Below are 13719 nucleotides of genomic sequence, written 5' to 3'. Positions count from 1 at the left end.
GTAGTCACGTTTTATTGACATCCCTCCTCCTTCCTTTTTTTGCTCCCCCCTTCCTCTCCTTCCTCTCTTTGAACGCCTGCTGCTCTTCCTGCAGCCCTCCTTCTCCTCACATCTCACCTCCTCACCTTCATCATCCTGTCCGACCACATCTGTCTGTCCGTTTCTCACACACACACACACACACACACTGAGCGGCATTCAGTTAAAGAGGCTAAAAACACAAGAATTATGTCTTAATTTGATTTATGTTTTCAGAAGATACAATTATCTGTTGGTTTTAAGGACATTTAAAGAATAAAAGCATCGCCGCTCGCTGTTAGCTTGCTTACCGCACCACACACACATGCACACACACATGCACACACACACACACACACACTCGTACAAGGCCAGATGTATCAGAGAGCTTTGTCCTTCTGCAGCTGAGTCTTAAAATAGACTCCTCCTACACATTCTGTAGCCTGCCGGCATCAACGCATCACTTCCTGTCTCTGCCAGACACACATATATACATACACACACACACACACACACACACACACACACACAGGCATTCTTACTCATTCACATTCACAATTAGTCAGTTCTCTCCGCTGTAGCGAAACGTCTCAGTCAGTCACACAGTCAGCACTGTGAGAGGCATGAGGTCAACCGCTTGACATGTGATCATCAAATGATTACACACACACACACACACACACAGGGTGACACTACTTCCTCCTCCTTTCCAGTGAAGCCACTTTCTAACCAAATTTTAACACAGAATGACTTCCTGTTCACAGAAACACACTCACACAGAAACACACATTTCAGTTTGATCACTAAGTGATAATGATGACTCTGATCTTTTTGCATTTTGAAGCTACAAACTGATATTTGGTGCCAAATATCTAAAATTAAATCATTTTTTTATGGCAAGTTAATTACAGAGAGTCTTCTAATCACTTGAAAAAAAATAAGTAAAATGATCATTACAATAATATAGTTAATATATGATCATTAGGTAATATATAAATGTGTATATTCATAGTCAGTGTATTTGTTAATGTTGATGTGACACGCACAAATGTGATATTGGAATTAATTCAGATTAATCACACAATCAGTGTAACACTACAAATTCTAAGAATAAAATGCAATCAAGCAGATATTTTATCGGAGGCATAGAACATGACGAAAGATCCGTTATTGGCCCCCCCTGTACGTCTGCACACATAACCCACATTCGTCACACATTTTATCTGCCTCCATCGCAGGCAGGGCCGCGCCTGTCGATGCATGCATGTATCTTTGTGTGAAGACATTTCCTGCGCTGTTTCTTTTTTTAGTTCAGAGCTGTTAGAGCTCCACGTCACTGCGACTGTCTGGCCTCTGCACTCTGCATCTTAATCAGGCAGCCACTTACATACAGCCCTCGCAATGCACAGCAGCTCCGCGTCACGATTGGTTCAGGGGAAACCGTCGCTGCTCACCTGCTGTAGCAACAGTATTTTTCACACAGAGAATGTATTTGTGTAGCAGGAAATATATCATTTTTTACTCCACTACATTTGTTATAGATTAAAGGACAATTTCAGGGATTTTCTATAATCTATAATCTCATAAAAAGGCCCAAAACCATCAATGAATTTCTCCTTTTTACACATTTTGTGTGCATCCAAAGCCTGATTTATCTTATTAATCTGTGCTGTGGCCTTCCCTTGTTGTCCAAACTACAGTGAGCCACACTGCTGCACTGAGTTACATGTTCCTTCATTACCATGAATGAAGCCACTGTAGTTCAATCTCACATACACCATCCTGCTGCCAGAAATACTCACCAGAGCACCAATTAATCTGCCACTGAAATAAGTCACAAACAAATGCACTATTTTCTCTTCTTTGGATAATGTTTGGTAAGAAACAGTTCCCAGCTGTTTTAGGAAATTACTGAGCCTTTGTTAAAGACAGAACTATATATTTGTAACCTGTTTTTAGAGATTTACATCTCCAGTAGGAACCAATGGGCTAGCACTGTTGGCATTGTTGGGTTTGGCTCTTTTCATCAGTTTTGTTGACAGTAAGAAAAAAGATATCAAATGAAGAAGCACTTCAACCTCATCAACTCTATGCTGGTGCTTGTAGCCTCGGAAATCTTAACTAGTTGAAGGAGGAGGACCGCACCCAGATGTTCATGTCATCAACTTCTTTATTTAAATGTCATTGTGTTGAGTCAAAGCCCAACGTTTCATCAGGGGCCAAACAGGAAGAAGAAAAAGGTAGAAAAATATAGAATCATACCAGTTTTATCCATTGAACTTAAGTAGCTAGCAGTAGTGCCACCTGGATTAGCTACAACTTCAAAATACTGTTTACAGGTTGGTGCATTTTTGAAAAAAAGACCATTAAAATTTCCTCAAAATGTTCACTTATCATGTGAAGCATTTCAACATCCATTTGATGGATTGGTACAACATTTTGTACAGATATCCATGGTCCCCAGAGGATGAATCCTAATGATTTCACCGCCATGAAATTTTGTACACACATTCATGTTCCCTTCTGGATGAATCCTGACAAATTTGAATTCGTTCAATACTTTGGTCTAAATACCTGCTAAACTAATGACATTTCCATGAGCCTCAGTCATTATTTGTGTTTAGTGCTAATTAGCAAATGTTGGCTCGCTAAGACACTAAACATCTGCCAAACATCAGCACGTTAGCATTATCATTGTAAGTATGTTAGCATGTTGATGTTAGCTTTTAGCTCAAAGCCTCACTGAGCTGCTAGCGTGGCTGTAGACTCTTGTTGCCCAATAAATGACTTAAATGATTAATCGATTGTCAAACTTATTGCCCAGCGCAAAAGGTACATTCGAAACAAAACAATCTTAACTCAAGATCCACTTACTAGCTTTTTCTGCAGCGTTCAACAGCATCTCACAGTTTTCATCAGCGAAAAAAAGGATTACAAAATTATTGTTTATTTTGTTTTTTTGTCAAATTTTGATCCATGAATCTACTAATTGTTCTTAGCACTACTGCTACGCATTTGTTTACGTTTTCACCTCTGAAAGTAACTTAAATTACAGTCAAACAACTGAAAATAGCATTCTGATACACAGTAGTAAATAATAATAATAGTAGCCTTTATACAGGAGTAACGTATCCCAGCACTGTCACTAAAAGTGAATTCACACACCAAGTGACAATAGCAGAGAATTGATGCTGAAGGTCCTTGAGATCGTGTCCAGTTTGTTTACCTCCTGCAACAACAGCCAATTTTTCTTCAGAGGGGAAAACACTCAGTAGCAGCTTTTCTTACTAAAGCTGCAAAGCACTCTGAAATAAAAAAGGAGCAAAGCAATCACACCATTAGATTCCCTGAAGAAGACATTTTCACCTCTGGTTCTATCGAGGCTCCTTTCAGTACATCAGTAAGAGCACACAAGCCTGAAAAACTGATAAACAAATTATATTAATAATAGCACCACCATGACCACAGCCTTGAAATTCTATTTTGTAATTAGGAAATGTTTATTTGAGCCACAATCAGTCTCTTTTAGAAACGTTTGGCGCACATGTACCGTCCAAGGACATGTTGTACGATTTAATATGTATTTAAGTGGTAGTGTGGAACATTATGTGCCTCTGCTGTTGTGCCTGTCTGTGAATAAGCTGGAGCTTTCAGACAAACAGACGCTGAATCTCAGCTTTCAATCTTTTTTTATTTTTTTCTGAGCGGTTAAGTCGTAGGTGTAATTGATCCTAATTGTGAGGAGTGTGAAAGTGACACATCTGATGTTCTGAGAGCTCCCGCATTGAAGATTCAGGGGGATCAAAACAAATGAGGTGCAGTCTACACAGGAAAAACATATCGGATTTTTATTACTTCATACCAAAGAATGACATATATCTGTAGGAGGGTTGAGATAGAGGATAATAAGTGATGACTCAATCAATCAAAGAGAGATTTCTGTCAATCAAAGCTCACTATCCCACCTCCGCTCATACTGTCAGCTGCTCACCGAAGGATGCTGGTTAATATGACATATAACTCAAAATGAATTATTATTGTAACGTAAGATGAATCTACAATCTCCATCATGACCTTACATTGCTTTTTCAAGGACACACAGAGTGATTCAAGTCCTTTTTTTATATGCAAAATGATAAACACTATTACAGCCTGAAATCCACCAGCTGAATAATTACTGCTGCTTAAAGAAGGATTTATACATGAATAATAAAAAAAATGAAAGCATTAACCCCTCATATGACCCAGATCTGTGGGGTTTTTTCTTTCATGTTGTGATGTAGGCAGATCGGGGTCAGTATAAGACTCTGATAAAGGGGTTTATTTGTGCATTCAATCTGTTTTGCTGTATGGCTATTGGGTGGCATTAACACTCCCGATGTGATGATGCAGCCGCTGAGCCTCTGATACATAAAAACAACATTACTGAACGCACATGTGAAGGCAAATATGGAGCATTTTACATCTGAGGTTCCTAAAATATGGCGGTCTGAACTCTGATACTGGTCCCAGGAAAAATCTAGGCCGTCATAAGATAATTAAAGGGATAAAACGATATAAAACAAACATTTGTTTATATTTGTCTGACTTTTCTTGACACTTTCGCTTTTTTCTTGTGACCTTTTCTGGCCTTTGAAATCATCCATACTGCTCACAACTCTACTCTCACAAGTAAACATCACTCTGATTTAAGTTTGAGTCCACATGTCAAAAAAGGTCGAGAACAGCTGTTTCACATTTCAGGTTGATGATGACGCTAATGAGATGATGAGGAAGAGGGAGCACACAAAGGAAAATAATTATAGAAACTGCTGAAGATGGGAATAAAAGATGAAGATTATTGAAAAGAAGGATGAGTATGAGGAGACAAGATGAGGAGGAAGGGGCTGCAGAAATAAATGAGTAAGTAAAGTTTATATATTTACATTTGTGCACAGCTTTGTGGAGCATATTTTAGAAAGTTCTTCGCGATAAAAGACAGAAGCAACAGACAAAAAGAAAAATATAGACGCAAAAACAAGTGAAAGATGAAAAATATTGATAAAAACTTAACAAAAGCAGATTTAAACTGTTTAAATGTGTTCATAGTTTCCACAGATCTGAGGTCCTAAAGGAAAAGAGTTACAAAGTTGCTCATTTACAAATTGGTCCAGCGATGTCAGGCTAGGATCATGATAATTTGACCAAATAATCCCAACTCAAGGTCCACTTACAAACTTTTTTCTGAGCTTTCAACTGTATCACTCACAGAGTTTGCTCAGTTGTCATGGAGATGAATCTGTCGACGTACAAGCTCAGTTTCAGGACTTCTCACCCTTTTTGGCTTTAAGTCAAGCGTGAAAGGTCATTCTTGATGAGGAAGATGGTGTAATAAAGCCGAAAGCTCCGGGTAAAGCTTCTTGAGTTGGGCCGGTCCTTGAGTTGGGACTGTTTAGTCAGACTACTATTCTCAAGGTCAAGAATTAACTTTCATGCTATGATGAGGATGATAAAAATGATGAAAAATAGCTGAAAAGGGAAAAATAATAAAGTGAAGATCATTAGAAGGCGGGAGAGAAAGATGATGATTACGGTGATGAAGATGATGATGACGGCCAGAACGGCAATCATGATTAGCATTATCACTTTCATTCCTATAATCATATTACTTCTCCTCATCATTTCCATCATATTGTGTGTTTCTTTATCTCGTTCATCCTCCCTGTCATCATCATCATCGTCTTCTTCTCTCTCTGTGTCATCATTAAAAACGAGCGAGAAGACAAAGCAGAAGGAGAAGATGACATTGATGAGACAAGTTGATTAGAAAGAGTATAAAAAGGGAGGATGATTGTGACAAAATCTGTGAATAAAAATTGTGAGGGAGAGGTATAAAGGATGATGATTATAGGGACCAATAATCACCATCAGTATCATCATTTTCATTCCTATTTATATTCATTATCTTAATTATCTTCGCCACATAGTTTTTTTCTTTATTTAAGCCTCTTTTTTTGCCTTTATTACACAGTAATTACTAAAAAGCTCCTATATCTGACATGAACTGGGGATGTTCCTGTCTCATGATTCATTTCTCACACTTACAGGCCACCAGTACATCCCCATTGTCTTATTTCCTTCCTGTCATCATCATCTACTTTCTATTCCTTATCATCGTTAAAACAGAGCAAGAAGACAATAATAATGAAAGTGTTATGAACCGTTAAAAGTCCCCGGATGTGGTCACTTGAACTTACTGTAAAAAACACTTAAACTATCTCAGCTTTTGACTGTATTATCAAATCAAACTTCCTCTCTCTTCATATCTAACAACCCCCAACTGGTTTAGACCCACTCACTGTCCTGTTTCAGCAGATAATACCTCACGTTACAGTCCTCCAACACTTTCTTCTTCTTGTTCCTTCACTTGGATGTTTGAGTTTCACTGTGCAGAATGATGTATGTGCAGGGTTTTGTTTTTTCATCTGCTGACAGTGGAAAGTTTCTCTGTACTGACCTTAAATCTGACTTTGAGGCGTGTAGCTAAGTGCAGGATCGGTGACATCACAATAAGTTTGTAAGCCAATCGTGGTCCAGTATGCAGCTCACGCTCAAGTGTGATGTGGAAACTTGAAGCCTCCAGTGCACAAACACTAAGAATAGAGTCTTTTGTTTGAATCTTTTGTCCAGTAGTAATTCTGACTTTTTGATAGTACACTACAGTAGTTACCTTTCAAACCAGACTCATGACTGTAATCAACAGGGTTCAAGAATAGGAACTCTTTTAGTGAGGGTATGTCATTTTCAGGCATGTGCACATAAAAAAAGGGGGATGTTTGGTTACAGGTTCAACTTAAGAGATGATGCAATATTTGCATCCTCGCAGATTCTGGATTTTTCAACGAGGGAGAAGGAGTGGGTGTCCTTTTAAGAATTTTTAGTGACGTTATTGAACTTTTTTTTTGTGTAGCCGGAAACACAAAACCATATCAGACACAAATTATTATGTCTTACAACATGTCTGTAGGGAACCTTTAAGGATAAATCCGGTTTATTGCAATTTATTGGCTTGTTTACAACTGCAGCAGTTACTTTGATGAGTGCAGTGTTATGATCACTAATAGAACTGATGGTCAAAACAACAGAAATAAAACCCAAGTTGTAATAAAATTGAAATAATACTTTAAGATAATGACACTATTTCATCATCATCCCTCAATTCTTCCTTTTTTTCCTACTTTTTTACTCAGGTGTTGCTTTAATATGCGGGAAAGAAGAAGAGCATCAAAGTGAGGAGGAGGATGACACATTATGACGATGTTGACAGGGATCTCGACTACCTGAGAAACTTGAACAACCTGCTTATCATCTTTATCGCATTTCAGGGTGTAACTACAATCAGCTGGCAGGAAGCTGCTTCTGCTGATGATGCTGATGATGATGCTGATGAAGAAGCCTCGAGGTTGTAAACAGTACCTGCTGCTCTCTGCATTATTCAGCAGCGGTGTATTTGGCCCCAGCTGCTGCTGTGACGTTGCGTAACTCGTTTATTATCCCTCTCTGAATCGGTGTCAGGTCATGTTGGGAAGGAAGGATGTGATTCATAATTCTGTCATAATCCACAGGAAACAGTACGACCCTGGAAGCTGCACATATGTGTGTGTGTGTGTGTGTGTGAGTGAGTTTGTTTGTTTGAATGCGTGTGTGTCTTACTGTAAGCATGAGATTAGTGACTGCAAGCCAGACTGGCGCTGGGTTGTACCAACCTCCTTCCTCTTATAAAGGATTGACCCTGTGAACCCTTTAATTTGGATGTGTGTGTGTGTGTGTGTGTGTGTGTTACCCAGCAACTCTAAACATCACCTAAACATTAACAAAGACAGCAGGACAACTGAACTCAGTTTCAAGCATGTTTATTAAAATATTTACACCATTAATTCAATAAAAAAGCAGCATGGAATGTGAGGTACTATTAAATCTTCACAGGTCAGACATAGACAAGGACATTTCATTGACATAAAAAACACACAGAAACATAGAAAGTGTAGATTAATGGGCTTCCAACACCTTGTGGACAGCCTGTTTTTTTTTAAGCACCATGTGAACACAGTATGTAGTCCCCAAGCAGTAGTATTGATTTATCAAAGTCCACAGCAGCAGTTGAATGTGTGTGTAAATGTGTGTAAATGTGTGTGTGTATGGCAGTGAGTCTGCCTCAACTGTCCTTCCTATTTTACTGTTGAGATCCCGGTATAAAGGCAGGAAATTCCCTGAAGTCCTGGTTGTGTGTGTGTGTGTGTGTGTGTGTGTGTGTGTGGTGTGTGTGTGTTGCTCTGTGGTTAATCGTTGACTTCTTCTTTGACTGACTCACATCACTCTTCGCTGATTCACACATACACACACTTTGAGTCAGCAGCAGTCACTTGTTTGGACTCATTTGACTGAAGTGAATCACCGCGAAACAAAAAGCAACACAACCAGTTCCCCTTCATTTTCTTCCTTAAACTTTACGGCCTGTCGCTCTCTTTTCTTTGGCCACTGGTTCTCGGTTTTCTTCTTCCTCTCTGCTTGTTGATCTCTGTTTGGGCTTTTCCAGCCCGGCAGGCACACTCACAGATCGACCGGAGAGGTCGCACCATGGCCCCGGTAATCCTTCTGTCCCGGGCTGCCGATGTAGGTCAGCTCCTTGGTGCGCAAAGGGATCAAACCGCCCTTTAAGGTTAACAAGGAGTTGAAAATCACTCCGTTCCAAAGTCGCATTGGAGGCTATTTTCTCCCTCCATCTGTTCAGAAGGCAGGTATAACCCGATTTAGAGACAAAGCGGTCAGGGACTCTCCTGCCCCGGCGCGACAGCTGCCCAGAGGGGCCGCATACCTCTCCTCCCCGGGCTCCAGCCTCGCCCTCTTGCTGGGAAGGAAGTCAGGCGCCGCCGACGCCTTGCCCCGGCGTTTCCTGGACTGCCTTGCCGGGTTCATGTTTTCTTTGTCCTCTGTGATTTCAATATCACACCCTTCCTCCGCGCTGTCCAGCTCTTCTTGGGCCGGCTCGACTGAGTTCAGTGCCGGCTGGGGCTCAGACTGAGGCTCGGGCTGCCCGGCTTGTTCCTCCGGGTTGGAGCTGGTGTCCATCGGCTCCACTGGAGCCGGCTGCGCGCCGTATAGCTCTTCGCTCTCCCGAGAGGAGTGATAGATGTCCCGGGCAGACCTCATGACCAGGGAGAGCAGGAGGCTCCGGTGGAGTCTCAGTCCGCCTCTCTGGGTCCTGGAGGCGTACAGCTTGCTTATCGACACGGCCAGGATCCGTCTGGCTTCGGCGTTCACTTCCATGGCGGTTGTGGCACTCATTGTTTTTTTATGCGTAATTACGCACGGTTGTTTTGGCACTTTCACCAAAGGCTAAACCTTAGCGACGAGCTTTATCTGTCCTAAGTTAGACTTTTGTTTCTAGTTTGTGATTTGTCTAAGCTCGATCTCACCTATCCACTATTAGTTGCACTCAGAGAAATGAGAGCGTGTGAGTAGCAGGGTGGCGTTTTATTTCCTCTTTGACGTAACGTGGAGTTCATTCCTCAGTAAGTGACAAACAGGCGCCGCCCACACCTGCTGTAGCTGCACTGAACACACACACACACACACACACACAGAGAGAGAGAGAGAGAGAGAGAGAGAGAGAGACACCATCTGTTCCGTCTACCGTTTTTTCTCACAGTTGATCTCTTTAATTATTTAGATTTCTGCTTCTGCTGCAGGTCACTTCTCTTCACAGCCAGGCCATTAAGAAAAAGTCCAATTTAGTGGATTCGATTCTAAAAGTCAACCATCTATATTTTATTATTTCCTCTTCCTCATTTTCAGCCTCATTTCATCAGCTTCCTTGTAAGCTAAACATTAAGCTGATTTCACACACACCGATCACTAGCCTATAAACTGTCGTAATATAATAATACCATGAAATGACGCTCGATTCAAGATTTTTATAAGAAAGCAGACCTTCACGTCTTATTATACACACACACACACACACACACACACACACACACACACACATATATAATATGTATATATATAAATATATATATCCTATATATATTCTGTTTTAAAATAGACATTCACAGTTCAGTGTGTCAGATTTGCTGAGCAATGTTTGAGGAAGTGTTTTAAGGGACGAATTCAAGCGATTGTTCATAAATATGAGAAAGAGGAATAAAAATAGAACTAAAAACAGCTTCAGAAAGTAGAGTGAGATTATGTCAGTCAGTGTTTACATTCTGGTAAAAACTAAGCCACGAGCAGTTCGAAGAATTTACGTGGGAGAGTTAAACGTGTCACCAATTTCTGGGGAGTTTCTGCTCTCTCTCTCTCTCTCTCTTTTTTTTTTCTTTCTCTCACACACACATACACATCACGTCACTCACTCGCGCTCTGAGCCTCCTTATATGGCTCATCCGGTAGTAAAGCCCCGTGGGGACGCGCACAGTGGAAAAGCCATGACGCGAACGCGCAACCGCAGCCCCTCCTCCTCCCCCCCTCTCCCTCTCCCTCTCTATACCCGGGCACAGCGGTGATGGCGTCATCTCTACGCCATATATGGAGTTGTCACCGGTGTAAATAAGGTTACTAAGCAGCGGCACGACTGAGGTCAAACGGCAGGCGGCTGTCAGTCCCAGGCACCGTAATGCTGCTTTCAAGTGCTGTTGGAAATAGCACCTGTCAGTCTAATGATTTTTAGGGTTGAGGTTAGACTGACAAAGCGGCTGTTTCTGCAGTCAGACAAGGCAGCCTACTTAACACCTGTCTTTTAATAATGTCAAATATTTTAAACACAATAAATCATGAACAAATGTATAAATGAGGTGCTTCTATTTTAATTGAAAAAGAAGTATAATAATAATATTTGCACTGTTGGTTTTGCACATCATTTCAACTATCTAGGATAAACCAGATTTTCATTTTTTCTTCTTTAGTTAATTCTTTAATCAACAAGGGAAAGAAAACTGCAAACCAGTCAGTTTTCTGAAAAGAAAAAATGATTCATTGCCCCCAGCTAGAAGTTAAAAAAGACAGCCTAAAAATAGAATAAAAGGACAGATCTTATATAATGAGTATACTTTTTTTTTTCATTTAACTGTATCCTGTTCCTACCTGCTTTTGTTCTATTTCTGGTGCTGCTGAAATGCTAAATTCCCTGTGTGTGTGTGTGTGTGTGTGTGTGTGTGTGTGAATATATATATATATATATATATATACACACACACACACACACACACACACACACATATATATATATATATATATATATATAGAGAGAGAGAGAGAGAGAGAGAGAGAGAGTGTATATATATCACTTGTGCCACACATGGAATTAAAATATATGGAAAAGAGGTCATATATCAGTCAAAGTCCATAAGTTAAGACAACTAAAATGAATTCAAAACCGTTTTCATCAAGCACACTCAACCACACATGACCGACTGGGCCTGAACACTAACTGTTCTCTCAGTGTGCAAATTACACTTGTTATCAGTAACACTGGCAATCACCGCTTTGAGTCTGATACTGTAAAAACATGCAACCCGTAACCATGGTAACCTTTCCCATCACCCCCCCCCCCCCCGTCCCACATGACATGAACATGGTCTTAGAAACACTTACACTATAACGTGTAGACCAAACGTCTCAACCAGGCGTAAGTATACAAAGATATGACAGTGACAGGATGTATTATTGTTTATGCATGAAAAAAATACCACCTTTAATGCATTTTCATTTATGTTACCTTTAGAAATAAGGAATAAAGCCAGTAGTTTTACCCTGTCAGTTGCATAAATGGATATATCTCACAATAATACATTAAATTAATTGCCTCATATTGGATATAGATGCAAAAGTTTGAATCAAAATCAGTTTTTTAGGCCTTCTGGTACATGTTACCTGAAAAGACAAACAATAAAAGAGAATTCCTGCTCAATCTTCATGTACAGATTTTTCATCTGCACTTGTTATATATGGCAATAAAGCAGAAATAGTGAGATTTAACCTCATCTGTTGTTTCTAGTATCCGATGCTGCAAACAGTTTCAATTAAACAGAAATTACAACCCAGTTTGCACTAAAACGTGCACATTTGCCCAGTAGTTCTATAAGACAAGCGGCTCTTAACCAAAGAAAACAACTAAACATGACTTCACTTCAGGTCTGCGCCCGACTGGTCGCTATGGTGACAGTGTTATGTGTGATTATACTTACACTCCCTCTGTCTGAAGCCAAATGGGTGGTGGAGTGTGTGTGTGTGTGTGTACAAGAGGGTGGAGCCTGCTTCTTCACTTATGACTTACAGCATTTCTCTCTATAACATAAACACCGGTTGGTAGGACTGGGAAACGACCCGGTTCCCATTTACAGAAAGACAGCAGGACAAATGTTTCCATAATTCATATTATACAATGGTTAAGATAAAACATTTCACAATTTTAAACAATTTCTGACTCATAGACACTTGGTGTATGTTTTTACTCACTTTGGTTGGCAGGTGGTAGAGCTTTAAAAGGTTTCAGAGGATTATACACCAGTGCGCTGCCAAGTTTTAGCTCTTTTAGTACAAATCATGTGTACTTCACATTTTTGAACTCAGGCAACACAGTTTTTTTGGATGCATTTTTTCCTACAATACTTACTATTGCAGACAGCCATTAGTTTCCATTCATTTCTCAATTAACAATTAATTAACGGACTAATTAAACTTGCTTAAACTGTGTAATCCATCACACCCACCCATTTTTTTTAATCTGGTCTGTTTTAATGTCCTTATTTCTTGCATGTCTTTTTGTGTAGCACAGTGTGAAATGTGCCATATGAATAAAGTGAAGTCTATTTTTGTTAACTTTAGTCAGTGTAAGATTATTATTGTGCAGTTTAAAGCTGCTCTAATTGATATTTTTTGTGTTAACAATGGATCAAATTCCTATGTGTAGGTGAAATGGGTCACACATAGTGTCTTTTAACTGTTTGATTTTATGGCCCGCAACAATACTCTCTCAGCGCTCTCAGAGCCACAACAGGCAGCTTTTTACAATGAAATCGCTCTAAAAACCCACTGAACACTACCTGCCCAGCACCAAGAAGCTGAAAGACATAGTTAGCAACTAGCTGGTGAGCATAGTGGAGCATTTATCAACGACTGTAAACAGCAGTTTCTTCTATCAGGAGCTGGTGGAGACCAAAACAGAGCTAAAATGAGAGTGAACTTGTGTAAATAAGCCACTGTTTGCTTACACATATTAACTTTATACAATGACAATATGTCAGACAGGTTTAACATCAGAATGAATTGAAAAGTCAACAATGAATTAACTCATGTGAATACTTGGACCAAAATGAAGGTGAAGTTTCATAAATTTGCCAATAAATGTTCACTCTGGGTGGAAATGAATAGAAACCAATGGATGCCTGGGATGGTAAACAAAATACACACATTATTTGCAAACTGGTTAGCTGGTTGGGCTAAAACACACTGGTCTAGTCTTTCAATAGATTTACTTTTTTATCTGTTGTTGTTTTGAAATAATGTTTTAACAGGAATCCAGTTTTATCAGCTTTATTAAGTTTATCCACCAAATATACTGACACATAGAGCTTTGACTCCAACTGGTAATAACATTTTGAATTCATAATTTCCAACAGCTTGTAAAGAGTTCTATCAAGTTTTAATGTTTGATGATATTTA

The 13719-nt window shown here is 39.7% G+C and overlaps 1 protein-coding gene across 1 annotated transcript; it reads right to left on the bottom strand.

The window, feature by feature from the left end:
- Positions 1–7894: 7894 nt before the first annotated feature.
- On the bottom strand, positions 7895–9532 carry ier2b (immediate early response 2b). Its single transcript, XM_067585441.1, has one exon. The coding sequence runs from the start codon at positions 9340–9342 to the stop codon at positions 8785–8787; it is 558 nt and encodes a 185-aa protein (XP_067441542.1). The 5' UTR covers positions 9343–9532; the 3' UTR covers positions 7895–8784.
- Between the last annotated feature and the right edge of the window lie 4187 nt (positions 9533–13719).

This window comes from Thunnus thynnus, chromosome 3 (assembly GCF_963924715.1).
Source record: "Thunnus thynnus chromosome 3, fThuThy2.1, whole genome shotgun sequence".
NCBI lineage: Eukaryota > Metazoa > Chordata > Actinopteri > Scombriformes > Scombridae > Thunnus > Thunnus thynnus.
This window is presented reverse-complemented; position numbering and strand designations above follow the sequence as displayed.